Source organism: Lissotriton vulgaris, chromosome 8, assembly GCF_964263255.1.
Source record: "Lissotriton vulgaris chromosome 8, aLisVul1.2, whole genome shotgun sequence".
Taxonomy (NCBI): domain Eukaryota; kingdom Metazoa; phylum Chordata; class Amphibia; order Caudata; family Salamandridae; genus Lissotriton; species Lissotriton vulgaris.
In genome coordinates, this window is record NC_141696.1 from 1,116,515,109 (window position 1) to 1,116,533,548 (window position 18,440).

An 18,440-nucleotide genomic window follows, 5' to 3' on the forward strand; every position below is an offset into this window, starting at 1 on the left:
GGTTTCTTTTAGTCTAAATCCAATTTAGGTAGACCATGGTGGAATCAGAATTATTCAGTTGACTAAGGATTTGTCGAGTACTTTTCTATCCACATCTGTCCCCACAATTGATTTTTCTTTAAATGACAAAATATCTCGGCTAGAGAGATTAGAGAAAAAACTGATAAGAACACGATTACATGGGCACCTATTCACAAGATATCTTCAAGAAAACATAATACCGGTTGGTTTACAGATTAAGATTGAACCAGCCATTTTTGTGGATGTGCCCAAGTTCAAAGAGGGCTTCAGCTACGTGGCGAACAATTGCTCCCGGCACTGGATGGTGCTGGGAGTTGAGACTGCCGCGGAACAAGTTGTCTCTCTGAGCAAGGAAATTGCTGACCTAAAAGCAGAGATTTTGGGAGATAACACACTTACCAAAGCTAAGGAGGCCGTGGATAACCTAGAAGCCACCATTAAAGATTTTGACATAACAGCCCAAACCAAGAAATTGGAAAAGCTAGCTAGAGACCTGAGACTTTTTGATACAAAAACTGTGTACCCGTACTTGCAGCCTGATTATTACAAGCAGGACAATCAGGGGAGGTTCACCAACCGTACTCGCGGTAGCTACAGAGGATGTCGTAATTTCACAACATTTTCCGATTCCTCTTACAGCTCTGGTAGAGACGTGGAAGCAGGACCCAGTACCCCCTACAATTACCCACCTCAAGAGCTTGGATATCATCAGTACCCCCCTCAATTCCAGCAGCCTTTTTTAGATCAAGGCTACGGTCAATGGCGGCCCCCACGAGGTCGTGGCAACTCTTGGATGAGAGGTCAAGCGAGAGGTCAACAACAACAAAATCCTGGCGGTTGGGAAGGCAACAGAGGCAAACAGCAGAAACGAGTTACATTTCGCCCCGAAGTTCACAGAGAAATTTCGACCAGGAGAAACACCTACAGGTGGTGAACCAGGCACCCAGTCAAGATCAGACTGTGGAACCCACCACACCTAATATCAGTAGGTCATCCCCTAATCCTGTGATCAACATCTCTAATCACAACTTAGATGAAGAAGAGATTTAAGTCCTGAGCAGAGGTCTCTCCTATGTCCCCACGGCTCCACCCAACAAATTTCTGCTGAAAACTGAACTATACAAATTTTTTAGGAAAATTAGGTTAAGATACTATTTCCGGAATCAAACTACAAGACAACGTAGCTCCATCAAGGGCCTCAGAGAACCCTCCACTTTCTTTCCACCTACTTATGCAATGAGCCATAAGATTTTGGCGTTTGAAGAAATTGTGACCTCTGCAGTGGACCGAGCACTGGACCAACGCAAATTTGTCAGATTGAATCTGCCCAAAACAGAGAAAAAGGCATTAATGGAGCTGTGCAACAACAAAGAGGTCGTCATCAAGCCCGCCGATAAAGGCGGGGCAATTGTCATTCAGGACCTATGTAAATACAAAGAAGAGATCTATAGACAATTGTCAGATGGAGTAAGTTATCAGTTACTATCAACAGACCCCTCACGCGAACTAGCAACCACTATTCTGGCAGCCACACAAAAAGGATTGGATGCTGGCTTTCTTAGTGAGCAGGAATTCAAATTCCTCAATAAAAAGTTTCCCCGACTTGCCACTATATATACCTTACCCAAGGTACACAAGAACTTAGAGAGTCCTCCTGGCCGCCCAATCGTGTCAGGTTGTGGGTCCATGTTAGAACCTCTGTGCAAATATGTGGATTTTTTCCTAAAACCGATTGCTCTGAACACCAAGGCGTATCTTCGTGATACCACACAAACTATCAACCTCATTGACGAAAGGCCATTCAACCCAGGAAACGAACTCTTGGTGACATGCGATATTGTTTCGCTTTATACTAGCATTCCTCAACTTGACGCTTTGGAAGTGATGAGACAAGCCTTAGACAAGCGACCGGCACCTGTCCAGGTTCCGACTGACTTTATACTCGAGTTGTTGAGTATTGCCATGAGACAGAATTTCTTTATTTTCCAAGAAAACTTCTACTTGCAGACGAATGGGGTAGCCATGGGGGCTACCTTCGCCCCAAATCTGGCCATCATCTTCATGGATCATTTTGAACAACAATATATTTTTTCCATTGATAACCCTTTTCACAGTAGGCTGACCTTATGGGTCAGATACATAGATGATGTCCTGTGTATCTGGGAGGGAAGTAAAAAACTCCTGCTAGAGTTTCACGTTTGGCTCAATTCCAGAAAACCCCATATCCAATTTACGATGGATTCAAGCAATGAGAAGATTCCATTCTTGGACATTTCGATCTATGTGGATGACAATCGGTTACAAACCACCTTATTTAGGAAACCAACTGAGCGAAATTCCTTACTGCAATATGGGAGTCATCATCCCCGAGGTCTCAAAGACAATCTCCCAGTCGGCCAATTTCTTAGAATTAGGAGAAATTGCTCCACTCGCGGAAATTACTTCCAAGAATCAGAGGGCTTAAGTGAGCGCCTCATCTCACGAGGTTATCCACCTAGAATAGTGAGACGCGCCAGGAAAAGAGCCTGGTATAATCCATGCGATATTCTGCTGAATCCAGAAATCACCAACCAATCGGAAATGGACCGGATCATCTGGGTAACAACTTCTCCACACGGAGTAATGAAGTCAAACGTATTATCAACAAGAATTGGTCCATTGTGTCAGATGAGATAAAGCAAACGCAGTTCCCTCTCCATTCTTTCAAGAGGGCCAAAAACATACGGGACATGGTGGTCCACTCATATTTGGAACCTGTGAGTCAACCTACTCTCACAAGCTTGTGGAACCTGCCTCCATTAGTGGGACACTATAGATGTGGCACATGCTCAGCATGTGACACCACTATTCAGATTAAGACTTTTGACCATGGCGGACAGACTTACAAGTTAAAACACCATACGAACTGCAATTTGAGTTGTGTGATCTACATTGTCCAATGCCCATGTAGACAGGTATATGTGGGACAAACACAACAGAAGATTAAGTCACGCATATCGTCCCATAGTAGCAGGTTACGCTGTAATGTAGTTGGTGCCCCGCTAGTAGAACACTGGCAAAAGGCCGGGCATGCCGTCTCAGATTTGAGAAGGTTTGTCATTGAAAAGGTCTCCCTGGGGAGAAGAGGAGGTAATGTGTTGACAGTACTAAACACCCGTGAATCTAAATGGATGTCCCTCTTAGACTCAATCAAAAATGGCCTTAACGAGCAAGACAGCAGTTTAGCACAGTTGACAGCCCTGGGGTAATTGGGTTACTGAGATCCTTCCTAAATTAAACGGGGTCATACACCCTCTGGGTTTGGCATAGAATATAATGAATTCCAATGGGAATATGCTGATGTTCTGTGTGCTTCTGTTTTATATTAGATTTAAACAGCCTTTTGTCTTTACTCTGAACTCTTATGAAAAGCAACCCGCCTTCGACCTCATGTTTGAGAGTTGCGCGGGTATTATGAATTATGGAATTGTGTATTGGGAATATGATGATGTTCGATATGCTCCTGTTTATATTATCCTAACATACAATGTCCTTGTTATCGTTTTGGGCTCTTACGAAAAGCCACCCGCCTTCAACCTCATGTTTGAGAGTTGCGCGGGCAGTATCAATTTTGTTATGATTTCCCAAGTATTTCTCTCATGATTTGACATATAATGTAATTTATAATGGGTTCTGTATGCTCCTGTTTACACCATCGTAACATAAAATGTCTTTTGTTATCATTCTGGCCTTTCTCGTAAAGCAACCCGCCTTCAACCTCATGTCTGAGAGTTGCGCGGGCAATAAGAATTTTGTACTACACAATTATTTATTGAAATTAATTTTCCTTTCGTGAAATGGTTACATGAAAGTCCAATGTTTTCGGTTATACGAGAACCACCCGTACTCTGTATTAATTATGCAGTAGCGATCGTTAATGTTCATCGAGTGACTCTTCCCTTTCCATCACTGGGTGGGGTTTATTTTGACTCCGCCCCCTAAACTCCAGGTAGCGGGAGTTGCAGAGTTACTGTCCACGGACGCTGCAGATCCGATGGGGTACGTAGTTAACAGTGCGTTTTTTACAGGTTTTTACGTTTTTTACTATCCTTGCCCCTTACCGTTAATCTCCGGTTTCCCTCAGATTTACCCGTTATCGTGACTGACAGTGTGGCAGCACGATTCACGCCGGTTGCAAGCTATCGGATGCCGGCTGACTACTCGGATACTTGGCTCCGATCGGTGTTTATGGAAAGACGGTTGGAATTTTCCGCCCTCTCGCTCTTTAATTAATTACAGGTATGTTATGCTTTTGCAACTGGGCGACACATGCCGCGTTTTCTGTATGACTGAAGAGTGTTTTCGGCTATCGTAAGCCCTTAACATGGGGGTGCCCACAATTACAGTTGCTCATGTTGAGACCCCTAATCAAATCACCTTGGCCTTAATATATTTGACCGCATACTGCTTGGCCCCGCATGCAATACTGGGGCCCCTGTATTATATTGTTTTGTGGATAGTTTTTAAGTAACAGATAGATCTTTTAATTTAGCGGGTTTTATCCACTAGTCCAAGCATTTCAGGTGCTTCCCTGACCTTTAATCACCAGATCAGACCCAGGTCTGGATAAAGTAATTTGGTTATTTAACCAATAGTTTATATATGTTGGTAAAGGTCCCTTGATTACTGGTTGTCCCCTCTCTCCTCTGTAGCTCTGCAAATTAATTACGCTGTGATCGACCTGTGACTACTGCACAGTCCATCATACCTCCACGTCCTGAGCCCAGCTGGGCCACGACTCCATGGTAATTAATTTCTCTAATCATCATTGTAATTCCTCATCGTAGTCTAAATGGCATGGCTATGGTGTAACATCACAACGGAGAACATTTACTAATCTACTATTAATTTATCTGACAGGATTGCCCCTAATTTTTCCCTGTTGCATATGTCCTGATGAAGACCCCGCCTAAGGACTGAACGTAGCCTACACATAGGGGTCGAAACGTCGACGGCTTTCCTCTTAAACTTCCGGCACAAGCCCTCTACAGTTTTAAATTGACTGTGTGTCCGCTGAAAGTTACCTGTTAAACAATTCATCATTGTGTGCCCTGATGTTTGGGCTTATGTATTTGAATCACTTTGATTTTGTTGGAAGTCTTTGTACTCATCACCTGTTTCCCTAACTGTGTTTATTTCTTCCTTTATCTTACACTCCCTTGAGCACTTTCCCTTCCCTTTCCCTTTTCTGGGGCTAAATGTTTGATTGTGCAACTACCTCATGGTATTGATAATAAATTACAGTACCTAGATTGATTTTTTCGTGCATCTCTTGTTCTGTGAAGTTGTCTAAATAATAGTTGATGTGTGTTAGACACAACACGTCTCTCTTGCGGGGACCCCTTCTATATGTACCAAACTCATATGCAGGCAGACACACCCATGCCCTCCCTTTGCACACAGGACAGGATGCCTCTCAGTCTCCTGACTTCTGCACCGAAAACATTAGTAGTGTATATTTTAGCATGCTCACTCCTGCTCAACTCTAATGTTTTTACACATTGACACATATCTTTACCTCCACGACAAAAGCCTGGTCGTCATATCACAGGATAGAATGAAAAACAACATTGTTGTGATATTTAGAGTACCTTTATATTACGGACTTCAAAGGCGACTCTGTGATCCGTCAGTCGGTCCTGTGTGAAGTTATAGGTGCGGATCCTGTCTGATTGCGCTCTTGATCCCAGCTGCATCAGTAAGGAAGACAATGTATCAGAAACTAAGTATCAATGGAAAGCCTGCTTCAGTTAAAACAACAACAACACTGCTGAATCATGAAACAACTGATTAAGTAGGCAAAAATGCAAAATAACCTCCACAAAATGGATATAATTCTGCATTGTTTTCAAAGAGATACAAATGCTAAAGTTGTTGATTGCTGTTACTTCACAGTAATAACCCACAATGCCTACTTTCTTGGTCCTTTAAAAGGGTAATTTGTGAAAGTGCATAGAGAAAAAAAACGACAATGGGGTGTTAGATAACAGGTGTCGGCGCTGGAAGGGAAAGTTTAGGGAACGAAGGATGCTGAAGGAAAAATGTTACCCGTCTAATTTCAGAAGGCAAGCGTCTCTGTGGCATGGATCAAGATTGAAATAGGGCTTAGCGCGCAAACTGGAGGTTTTATTAGCTGTTACCGCATATTCTGGCTTGTCTTACGCTATCAATCCTGAAAATGGATATAGTGTTGATTGAGGGAAAGGTTACACTGTGAAACCCTATGCATGTCAGAAAGATTATGGAAGGCTTATGACTGCCTACCTTGCCCAGAGGTATTATATGGGGGGAGATACCAGAACAAATTACAGACCTTAATGGAGCCATGTGTTATTGATCAGGTTCGTGCATTGATGAAACAGAAGAGAAAAACCTGAGAGTACTTGCTGAGAAGGCTCAAGGGCTTGATACAAAATTATGCAAAGGCTGCAGCAATAAATGTAGTTGAAAACATAAAGCTGTTTTTGTAAGATCACATGGTCATGGGTGTATCGATCTATTTTCGAGTGAAGATGAAGAGTATGCTGTGCTAGTGGTGTTATCATGGACATCGATTCATCTAAATGTTTTTCGCCTTCTGGTTCTAGCAAATGTGGGGCGGGCTAGTCTAAGGCTGTCTATTGACCAGCATGGTCCTGATGCTAAGATTCTGGCTGCTGTACATGCCCTTGACAAATATCAATGAATGTCAATAGGAGCAACTGTTTTTTGGATTTGGACCTCAACCCTTAGTCAACCTTGTTGGGTTTTTACACTTTATATCAGAGGATGTACTACACTCTGCCATGCACCAGACAGAGCTGAATGTACAGTAGAGGGCTGTCACTGCTTTTGTCAGTATGTAGGTACCAAAGCAATCCCACAGGACGACGTTTGCCCATGCTACGACCACTTCAGTTAATCACAGGGCCTTGTATCATTTATTTAAATACCCGGAGGACTCTCCATGCACTCCCAGGAAGAAAAAAAGATCGTTTTTCACTTGGGATGTAGAATGTCAAGAGGGGGTTTGCATATCGTTTGGCTTTACAACAGGGGTAGCCTTCAGCAGTGATAGGTTCACAAAGAGTTCGGAAAATGTTTTGGGCACACTACTAGCCTGACATCAAATTTCCTTCCGAGCCATAGCTGTAGGAGGACAATTCAGAACATGACGAGGATAAGATCTCTCCTTCCCAAGTGAGTACAACCAAGGTGTGGTGAGGCAGACATTTCCTTCCCATTTTCCCCATTCAGATTCCGAGTGTAATTTGAAACTTTCCAGTGTCATAGTCCTCTGCTTGTCTGATTGTGTTGGTGCAGGCCATCACTGTGGCTCACTGGTTAGAGGAGGCAGACCCTGATGGAGAGGTCAGACCCGGGACCAGGGTTCAATTCCCGACGCGGCAGGGTCTTGAGCTCAAAATGTCCACGGACTTGATAATTCTCGCCTCGGTGCCTACTTGAATCATGGGTTCACACTCTGCAACTTTGGGCAATAGCTTGCTTAATCTCCACTATGGCCCCACCGCGATGGGATGCCTGGTCTTCACCTTGGGGATGCCCAGTAGGGGTTATCTCGCAGGGAAAGCCAGGTCGGGTTCCCAAAGCAAGCGCTAAGAGACCTGTTGGTGATTTGGCGCTATATAAATCGAAATTAACATAACATAACATAACATAACACTCTAGTGCTATGGATCTGTATTTTCTTTGTCACTCACAGTAGCCACACGAAGACAATCCACACCACCTCAGATACTCGCATATGTCTCTTGAAACAGAGCCTCACTTCGGCCCTTGCTGTTCCTAGCCTACTCAACGTAACAATGAAAGTGTATATGGTTGAGCCTGTTAACAACACCAACGTTTAGGGAAGGAAGAAAAGTTTTTATACCTGCAGTTTTCTAGCACTTTGTCTTTCACCGTGATCTTTCCGAACAGTCTGACTGTACAGTTTTGCTTTCAGCATCTGTAAAGCTTTATCCTTATTCAACAGTTGGGAACGCTCCTGTTGGCATTCCACAGTTAATCCTATAAGACAGAAAAAGAGTAAATAATTAAGCTGTGTGGCCTTTCCCCAAATCTAACCAGTGTCGCAAGCATCCATAAGCTATGAATTAAAAATAAAGCTAGGTAAATGTAGTTCATTATTTGCTCACAAGAAGTCATTAACACACAATTTTAGCTCTGGATATATTATAATATATTTATGGGTTTACTACGGTACTATGTTCTATGTCACAACCACACCAATAACCCTGTGGGCATCTTAGTTCTCATTCTAGTTGTAAGGCGTTCTACTTCTAGGGTAAACAGCATTGGTAAAAGGATCACCCTTGATAATTCCCTCAGAGGTCTTCAAACTGGGGGCGGGCCCCCCTTGGGGGTCTTAAGTAACCAGGGGGTGGGCAGGGCCAGACTGGCCGTAGCAGGCACCGGGCATTTCCCTGGTGGGCCGCCAGGGTGGTGACCGATTTTGGGCCCCTGGGGTGCCAATTTTCTTACTGGAGGCCGATACTGTAACAATATCAGCCCAAACCGGCCCTAGCAAACAGCTCGATTGCACCCCTGACACCCCCGGGGGTGGCGGCCGAGCAGGTTGCCAGGGCCCATTTTGGTTCCCAGTCAAGTAAATTTGAGTATCATCAGCATATAGGCGGAAGGGAATGTTAGCTTTTTTGAGTAGGGTGGTGAGGGGTTCCATGTAAATGTTGAAGAGTTGAGGGGAGAGCACTGACCCTTGAGGAACTCCCCTATTGACTGGGTGAAGGTTGGACACATAGTTTTTGATTCTGATTCTCTGGGAGCGATTTTGTAGGAATGAGGAGAACCGTTTGAGGACCACCTCGTCTAGTCCGGCCCTTTCTTCAAGAGCCTTGAGAAGTTTGTGATCTACTGTGTCGAATGCTGCCGATAGGTTTAGGAGAATGAGGAGGCAACATTGGTCTTAGTCAAGTGATTTGTGGATATCATCGATGATGTTGAGGATCGTGGTTTCTGTGCTGCAGCCTTTCCTAAATCCCGACTGATGGGAGTCAAGGAGGTTGATACTGTCCAAGTGTTGAGTTAATTGTTGGAGTACACATCTTTCTAGGATTTTGGATAGAAGAGGAAGGTTGGAGACGGGTCTGGAGTTATTCAAATCGTTTATATCCAGGTCAGGTTTTTTTCAGCAGTGGGGTCACTTGTCCCACTTTGAGGCAGTCTGGAACGATTCTGCTTTTTTGGGAACTGTTTATAATCTTGCAACAGAGTGGGGCTAAGGAGAGTTTCAGCTTTTTGGTCAGTTGTGCGGGTAGAGGGTCTAGGATGTGAGATGAAGGCTTGGAGGTGGAGATCAGTTTGACTATCTGTAGTAACTGAGTCCGGATGAGTTGAGGATCTTTAGATGTTTATTTGTAGATAGTTATAAGTCATCCAGTTAAATCGAATACAAGACCCCACTAGAAGCAGCCAGCATGCTGCACAACCCTTCTCAACTGACATCTCTGGCTCCAACGTTCTGTAGCACATCATCTAATGAACATTCCACTGGCAGAGCAAGAGATTGCATGAATACATAAAAGCTAAGACATAACATATCCCGATATATCAAACAATATATAATGAAACCAGAAAGAAACACAAGTTACAGAAAATAGAAAGAGAAAATAAAAACAGATTCAACAGTAACAAAAGGCAAAAGGTGAGAATACCATCCTCTTTTCCAACACAACAAAAACAAAAAGAGAAAACACCAACGACTACCTCAAGATATACTTGCTGGCCAGGCATGTATAAAAAGAGACAAGTCATACCAGACACTAACAAAGAGTAGGAGAAGAAAACCTCCAATTTTACAAAGAACAAAACAGTAGAAGAAAAACAGAGAAGAACAAAGAAGAACAGAATCCAGAATCCTCAGATGACACCAATAAGTGATATCAAAAAGGAAAACTGGGCTGAAACAGGAAATAGTGAGGCAATTAAAATAAATCACACATACTTACCATTAAATTAAAATCTCAATAAATAGAATTAAGAAATTGAATACCAATTGAAAGCTGTAAACAAAACACATTAAAATAGAGAAAATCACGCAGGGTATTCCGACCAAATACCCTCAGTGTGACGATGCGCAGTCCTTGGATGCCCCGATGGAGCATTGTCCCCCTTATTTTTCTCCATCTTCCCTTCTATGTTTGCAGACCTTCCCCGAGGACTACTGTTCCTTTAAATCCCTTGGCTTCCCAGATCATCTGACAGGGTCACACGATTTCCAACGCTTCAAGACGGATGACGCCGGAGGAGGAAGTCGATCGTTCGGACCGACTCGCGGAGTAAGGGAGGAGGAGACACTCGTGAGAACCTTTGCTGTGCTTCCTTGGAACGACGCGGGAGCAACATGAGAGAACCGGGAGTATTCGACAGGCAACAAGGAGCAACTCAATCGGGAGACAACGGAAGAAGGAACAGACGGTCAGCCAGACCCCACCTGGCAACGCGGAGACTCCCGCCACGGCCCAGGAGGGTCATGGCTGAGCACGGTACGGGTTGGTGGTAGGGCGTGGCATTAGCGAACCTAAAGGGCGGGGCGTAAAGGGAGAGAACCCCTGATTCAGCAACAGGGCTCAATCTGTGCAACTTTAAAGTGCATGTACACACTGGTGACGGTAGTGGTGAACCTCCTTACACTCCCTTTGCTACCCGCAACACTCCTTAGAAGGAGAAAACCCTCCTGACCACTTCTTTTATTTTATTTCTTTTCCGAACGGTCCTGTCCATCTCCGAGGCGACAGCATGCCAAGCCATTCATAGAAGGGGGAATACAGCGTCTTTTCAGAATCCACCAAAATAGAACAGAGAGGAAGAACGGAAGAGAACTATATCTCCCATAAATCTTCATCTTGAAGATCGGACTATAACTCTCATAAACCCTTGTCCTGAGGACCGGACTACCACTCCCAGGAACTCCTGTCTTGAACCACTTATTAGAAAACCTCCAAACCTTTTAAAGCATTCACTTGTCCTGGTCTGCTTCTCCCCCACGCTACACGTGGTGTCAGAAGTGGGATCACATTCGCCTCACAATGGAAAACCTAATCCAGCAGTTGATAAGAGGGCAGGAGAAGCTGGAATGGGCGGTAGAAAAAGAGATGAGCTATCGGGAACTTCTGAAGGACAGTTTAGCTAATCATGCCGACCAAATGCTAAAGGTAGCAGATGATCGTCGGGAACTAACGACACAGCTACAAATACGTGTGGGAACCGGCCCTAACGTCTCCCTCCAAAAATATGTTACAGGAGAAGATCCTGACGCATTTCTCCTTAATTTTGAAAGAGCAGCAAGGGCCTCCGGGTGGCCCGAAGCCAAGTGGCCTTTTTTCTTAGCCCCCTTCTCACCGGGGAAGCTCAAGTAGCTAATCAGGTGGCCAACCCTAACAGCAACACTCCCTACCCAGAGATAAAAGAACTGATCTTAGATCACATGGGTATGGATGCAGAGGCATATAGGGTGAAGTTTAGAAAAGAGCGGGGTACCACATTGGACAATCCTTAAACCCTGTACCTCAAGTTAAAAGCTGAAGCAGACAAGTGGCTGGAACTGTGGTCTCAAAAGACGAAATCATGGCGATGATCTATTTAGAACAATTCTTGGAACCTCTTCCATTCCCTATTCAGAGGTGGCTTAAACAACATCACCATCTAAGCCCTGAACAAGCAGTAGAAATGGCCACCACCTTTTATAGGGCACAGCCTAGGGCCTTACCTTGGGACACCGACAAGACTCCAAAACAGATGGGTGGGGTAGTGAAACAAGAGAAGAAACCCATAAAACCTTCCTTAGACGTAGTGAAATCTAGACAATTCCGGTTAGAACCACCTCAGCTTCGCAATCCACAGTGTTTTGAATGTGGCGAGTGGGGGCATATTGCACAGAACTGTCCCAGAAAGGAACCTGAAGAAGAACCCATGGAGATCGGATGCGTTCCTCGTTCCATTCTGTACTCTGCGGAATTGGGACCCAGCTTCCACGTAAGTGTCCAAATAAAGGGGGTACAGGTAAAGGCACTACTTGACTCTGGGTGCAAACAGTCAGTAGTCCTCCAGTCAATTGTATCCCCATTCAGGGTGTGACCAAAGAAACCGTACCTATAAGATGTGTACATGGGGACATTAAAGTTTATCCTATCATACAGATTCCGGTAACTCTTCCCAGTGGGCAGACCTTAGATGTCAGGATTGGGGTTGTTCCTGCCCTCCCTGAACAAATGATCATAGGACAGGATAACCCTTCCTTTCTATTTATGCTAAAGGATAGGCTTCAGGGGGGCAGTTCCTCCTCAACCACCCAACCGGCTCTCATAACCCAAGCTCCCTGGGTAATCGACAAAAGCTTCAGGTATGCCCAGAAAAATGATCAGCCTCTCCAGCCAGCCTGGAATCAAGCCCAACAAACACCTCAACCAACACCCCTTACTTACCCTTCCTTCCAAATAAAAAACGAGCTATTATATTGCATTGGGAAGCAAGAGGATGACCCTCAATTGTTAGTATATACTCTTGTTGTATATACATACTAGGCAGCGCGCAGCTGCGAGAGTATTTAAATATTAGTATCACAGCATAACAAAAAAGATGGAGGACCTGGGTCTCTCCTTTAGTAGAGAAGAGGTTGACGCATTGCTAGGGGATGCAAACCTTTTTGCAGATGCCTCGATATCACAAACAATCTCCCAAACAACGGAGTGGGACAAATTGGGTGAGTTAAAAAGAAGCCGTATAAGAGCGATCTTACATAGCACAATGTTGAAACAATATCTATTGAAAAACACAGCACCCAAAGGATTGTTGGTAACCAACGCCCGCAAATTTTTCTAGAGGATGCAGTGTTCAGAAAGGAGTGAGCCCAAATAGCCTGGCACTGCACTCGTGACTGGGCAGTTTTAATAATTAAGACTGCCTTACGATGGTCAGAAACCATTCAACTGGAAATACAAACTACAGAGGCACATTTTAAAGCAACTCTGACAGGTTGGAAGAAAAGATTGGATGATCTGAATAAAGAGCTGAATGACTACAAAGAGAACCTTGCCCAATCTAAAGGTCAAAAATTGCAAAAAGATCTTAAAAAATGGTCTTATGACAAAGTATACCCTTACTCCCTAGCAGAATATACGCCCCCAACAAAAACAGATTACAATTCAGACACCTCTGACGATTCCCAATCAAGTGGTTCTAGTACAGGGAGAGGAAATAGGAGAAACAAAGGAAGAGGTAGAGGCAGAGGGATGTTTAATCCTTACTGGCAAACATACCAGCAGAATGGTCCACGCTTCCATAATGCATTCCCTCCCCAAACTCCTTTCCCTCCAATGATGGGTTGGAATCAACCCTTTGGCCAAATGCAACCCCCTTTCTATCAACCACCTATGTTCCAACCGCCTTTTTTAGGGAGAGGCCGGGGCTCCAGGGGCAAACGGAAGGGGCAGAATCAGGTCCATTGGGACCAGACGGACTCAGTGGGCGACAACACGAGAAGCAAAACCGCAGACCAGAGAGCGGGCCCAAGCAATCAGAGAGTTTAATAACTAACCTAACTGACATAGTCCTCACAGAAGACGAGAAAAGTATTTTACAGAAGGGTCTTGGTTTTGTTCCGACTCCCAACCTAGATATTTTTAAATTACGCTGTGAGTTGACCAACTTTTTTCGAAAATTGAGACTTAAGAGTTTCTTCGAAAAACAAACGACAGATGCCAATCAAAGGACACAGGGAGACACAAATTTTAGATTAAAATCTACTTTTCAACCGCCTCAACACAGTGTTCCACCAGAAATATTAGCTTTTGAACAAGCTGTGGTCAAAGAAATTGAATCCTTAGCACCATCAAGTCCCTATAAAAATCAGACTTCTGGAGAATTTAAGGCTATACAGACATTATAGAACAACACTGAAATTGTAATAAAAAGTGCAGATAAGGCAGGAGGTGTTGTTGTTGTTATTCAATACAGGAGAGCCTATGATCAAGAGTGCAGACGCCTACTAAGTAATGAAACAAATTACATCTTACTGAGAGAGGATCCGACCGAGAATTTGAGGTCTGAGATTATAGAACTTGTTACATCAGCTGAAGCTGAAGGTTTGATCACAAAACAGGAAGCAGACTTCTTAACAACATCAGAGGGTAAAATTCCCTACTCTTACACTCTCCCAAAAACACATAAAGGGATTCTTCCACCCCCAGGAAGACCTATTGTCTCTGGGTTGGGTTCCCTGCTTGAACCCTTGTCCAAATACTGCGATTTCTTCCTAAGACCAATAGTAGAAACCACCAGTACAAACATCAAGGACACCAAAAGCTTATTGACAATGTTGAAATCAATAAGTTTACCCGAGGGACAATGCTTTCTAGTCACAGTAGATATTGAAAGCCTTTACACTTGCATTCCGCAAGATGCGACCATAGAGGTAATTGCCCACACACTTGACAACAACAGATGGAATTACAACACATCTAAATCCTTTGTGGTGGAATGTGCCTCCCTGGCCCTTAAAAGGAATTTCTTTCAATATGGAGACCGGTTATATTTACAAGCTACCGGGACTTCTATGGGGAGCACTTTCGCCCCCAGTGTAGCGGGTCTGTATGTTTTCAACTTTGAAAAACTACATATTCTATCATCAGACAACCCCTTCTGTGAAAACATCATTCTATGGCAAAGGTACATAGATGATGTGCTTTTGATTTGGAGAGGTGATGAAGAACGGTTGATTACATTCTTCACATGGGTCAACAATTGCGACCCTAATTTGAAATTTACCCATGAGCACAATGAATCTACTGTAGTATTCCTGGATGTGACCATCGAAAGAGTAGCGAATGAATTAAGAACTAAGACTCACTACAAACCTACCAGTAAAAACAACATTTTACATTACACTAGTTTCCATCCGCGCCCACTGAGGGAGAATCTGCCTTTTGGGCAGTTTCTCCGTATCCGGAGGAACTGCTCAGATGTTCAAGATTATAAAACACAAGCCCAAGATCTTACAGAGAAGATGTAAGTTAGGGGGTATCCAAAACATCTCCTAGCAACCAGCTTCAAAAGGGCTCGAAATCAAAATCGTGATGCCCTCTTGGAGGAGAAACCCCAGGCTGAGAACGACGAGGTACCACTTACCTGTGTAACAACATTCAACACAGTCTCTAATCTGGTGGCACGCAGCATTAACAAACACTGGAGGATTCTCACATCCAACTCCTGCAATTGGGAAAAACCCTTATTCTCCTACAAAAGGGCAAAAAGCCTTAAGGATGCATTAGTACACACCCGCCCTAAAAAATACAAGACAAGAATCAACTCAAAATGTCCTAAATCTGTGGGGTTTACCACCAGTGGTAGGCCACTAGCCATGCGGAAATTGTAGTGTTTGCCCTCTCACGAGTAGTTCAAAAACTCTGATCTTGGAACCCGATAAAATCTGGGAACAAAGAAACCATACGAATTGCAACACAGCCAATGTGGTATATTTAATAACTTGCCCATGTGGTCTGAAATATGTGGGAATGACGAGGGGAATGGTCAAATTCCGTATGTGTGAGCATAGAAGCAACATACGTTGTGGGAAGAGCAATACAAAAATGACACTCCCCAGACAATTTCCACTGGACCATAATAGAACATCTACAAGGCGCCAGTGAACAAAGGTTATTCGAGCAAGAACAAAGGTGGATATACCGATTGTCATCCCACCAAGTGGGACTGAATGATGACATCCCCTGGGGTAGCGTTTTGAAATGACTCTGTTTTAAAAAATAACCCCAATATCAGATAAAATCGATGTAAACACTGAGAACTTGTGCATTATCAATGTATTAATAATCTGGAGTTGACCTTTGTTCTATTCTACTCCATTTTGTTCCAGCAAAATGGTTTCTTTAAAATACCCAATAAGTTCCAAAAACGAGAGAAATGATGCCCTGTTTCAAATTGTGAGCACTATCAACACACTTCGTAGGAATAACCAGTATTACTGAGACCTATATCCTTGTGCCGATATTGCCAATATTACCAATGACGATCGTTTCATTGGCTTAAGGTTAGCGGTCTAGTGGTGCATACATGAAGTCCACCGGAAGTGGAGACACGCTAGTAACCAGCTTCAATATTACATTCAGCCATCTGTTCCAAAAAACACAAATAGGCATAATAATGTTGACTGGCCTTTAGCGATATGCTGTAATACAAAAACATATTCGAGAACAGTTGAAAATAAAGCGATAAGATTACAACCCCCTTGGGTCACGTGTTTATGTCACGTGACGCATGACGTTCCGCGTCCCAAACACGGAAGTACAAAAAACGGGCCGAGAACGCTAAACATCACGATCCGGGCCATAGGGGTGAAACGATTAGGTTCATAGGCGGCGAGCCTTCTGGCAGCAAGTAAGTTACACGGCGCGATTTGCACAGGATGATATTTTGCCTTTTGAGAGAGGGTCTTACTTTCTCTCTAAAAAGTAACTTAGATTGCTGGTATCGAACTAAGCTCCATCTGACCAGCTTATGTTTTGGGTCTAAACAGATATGACTGGAAGTGAAAATATGCCCAACTCCACAAGCCCATGAAGCTTGTTGAATCCTGAAGCATCGTAAGTGCAAAAAAAATTCCTTTTCAATGGCTGAGTCTAAATCTTCTAGTGGCTATCTGGCCCCTATCAAGGGATCCTGGGATCTAGGTTCTCAGAATGTTATGCTGATATTATGAATATTTCAATTAAATGAATTTTGAACACTGCTGAAATTAAATAATCATGATCCAAATAGATACATGGTAATTTGGAATTTAACTGCCTCTGACTTCAAATATATTGATTTTAACAAATATGGATAGTCTTGTGAATAGTTGAGAGGACAATTCCAAAATAAGACAGAATGAACATGTTCTGAATTGGTCATTTAATCCAAAAGGGATGCATGTTAAAGAATTTATATGTCTGTTTATTTACAGAAATTCTACCTGATGATTAGCAGGAGTTCTATGGACGGGTAAAACCGTGAGTTTGTTGAGGAGAGTAAAATTTACTAGATCTTCTCTCTTGTTCCTAACGGTGTGGGCAGGCCTTAGCGTGCTTGGACCCCCGTAGGACTTTGTCTTTTTATAATTTGGTCCTGAAGAAAGCTGAGCTGAAAATAGCACCACCAGCAGAAACATGTTGACCATTCACTTTTAAGCCCCTGGAATTCGAATTCAAAATTCCAGTGACTCCACAGTTTTTATTGTGAACAACTGGCCCTTAATAAAGTTTGTTGAGGCACAGTTGTGATCTTTTACAACACACTTCCTTTCACTGATCACTCTTTCACACATACCAGCTCCGCTGCACTTGCAGGCGTGGTAGCACACAGGTGGGGATAGTCGGCCCCACCTGTGACTGAACCCCATGATGAAGCATGTCACCTCTAGGGTGAGTGAGGGTTCTTTTAGAAAATAATAAGTTTTTCTATCTTCACTGCCTTTCTTTTTGTTTAATGACCACTTAAATTAAAGTAGATTTAAATATTTTCACTGTGTCATAGGGTTTCACTCGTGTCGTATTGGCGCTCTTTTGTTGATAATAGCCCTCAATTGTTAGTACCACAAGCATTTCGAGAACAGGTTCTTTTCTTTGCTCACTCGCATTTGTTGGCTGGACATAGGGGGGCCCAGAAAACCATCCAGATGAGGATTCAAAATTTTTACTGGCCTGGAATTTTTTCGCAGGTCACCCGATTCTGCCAAGAATGCAAGGTATGCCAGAGAAAAAACCCTTACAAGCCTCCAGCGGTTCCGTTACAGCCTCCCCCAGTTGTGGGTAACCTGTTCGAAAGGGTCGGTATGGACCTCATTAGACCTCTTCCACGTACCAAGAAGGGTCACATCTATGCCTTGGTCGTGGTTGATTACGCCGCAAGGTATCCGGAAGCCTTCCCTTTACGGACCCCCACAACTCGAAACATCTCTGAGAAACTGCTTGAACTGTTCTCTCAGGTTGGTTTCCCTCGAGAGATACTAACGGATCAGGGGACTCCCTTTGTTTCTAAGTTAATGTCGCAAATCTGCAAGTCCCTAGATATCTCCCACATTAAAACATCTGTATACCATCCCCAGACGGATGGACTCTGTGAGCGTTACAACGCCACCTTAAAGCTGACATTAAAGAAACTTCTCACCGTTGAAGGTAAAGAGTGGGACATGTTACTTCCCTTAGCCTTGTATGTAGTACGGAGCCAGGTTCAAACTAGCCTAAGGTGCTCCCCGTTCCAACTCCTATACGGTAGAGGACCACGGAGTCTTCTGGCAATCACCAAGGAGGTGTGGGAACAGGAAAAAGAGGAAGATACAAAGTCTTTCCATGATTATACACAGAGCCTTC

At 43.6% G+C, this 18,440-nt stretch overlaps 1 protein-coding gene across 5 annotated transcripts in view; it reads right to left on the minus strand.

Moving 5' to 3' along the window:
* Positions 1-18,440, minus strand: part of MTRF1 (mitochondrial translation release factor 1) — a 143,681-nt gene that overhangs the window by 39,407 nt on the left and 85,834 nt on the right. For all 5 annotated transcript variants that reach the window (XM_086934939.1, XM_086934940.1, XM_086934944.1 and 2 more), the window contains exons 8-9: positions 7,934-8,070; positions 5,652-5,750 (exon numbers count right to left, since the gene is read on the minus strand). In XM_086934939.1, the coding sequence (XP_086791065.1) occupies positions 5,652-5,750; positions 7,934-8,070 (236 nt within the window). The remainder of the gene's footprint in view (positions 1-5,651; positions 5,751-7,933; positions 8,071-18,440) is intronic.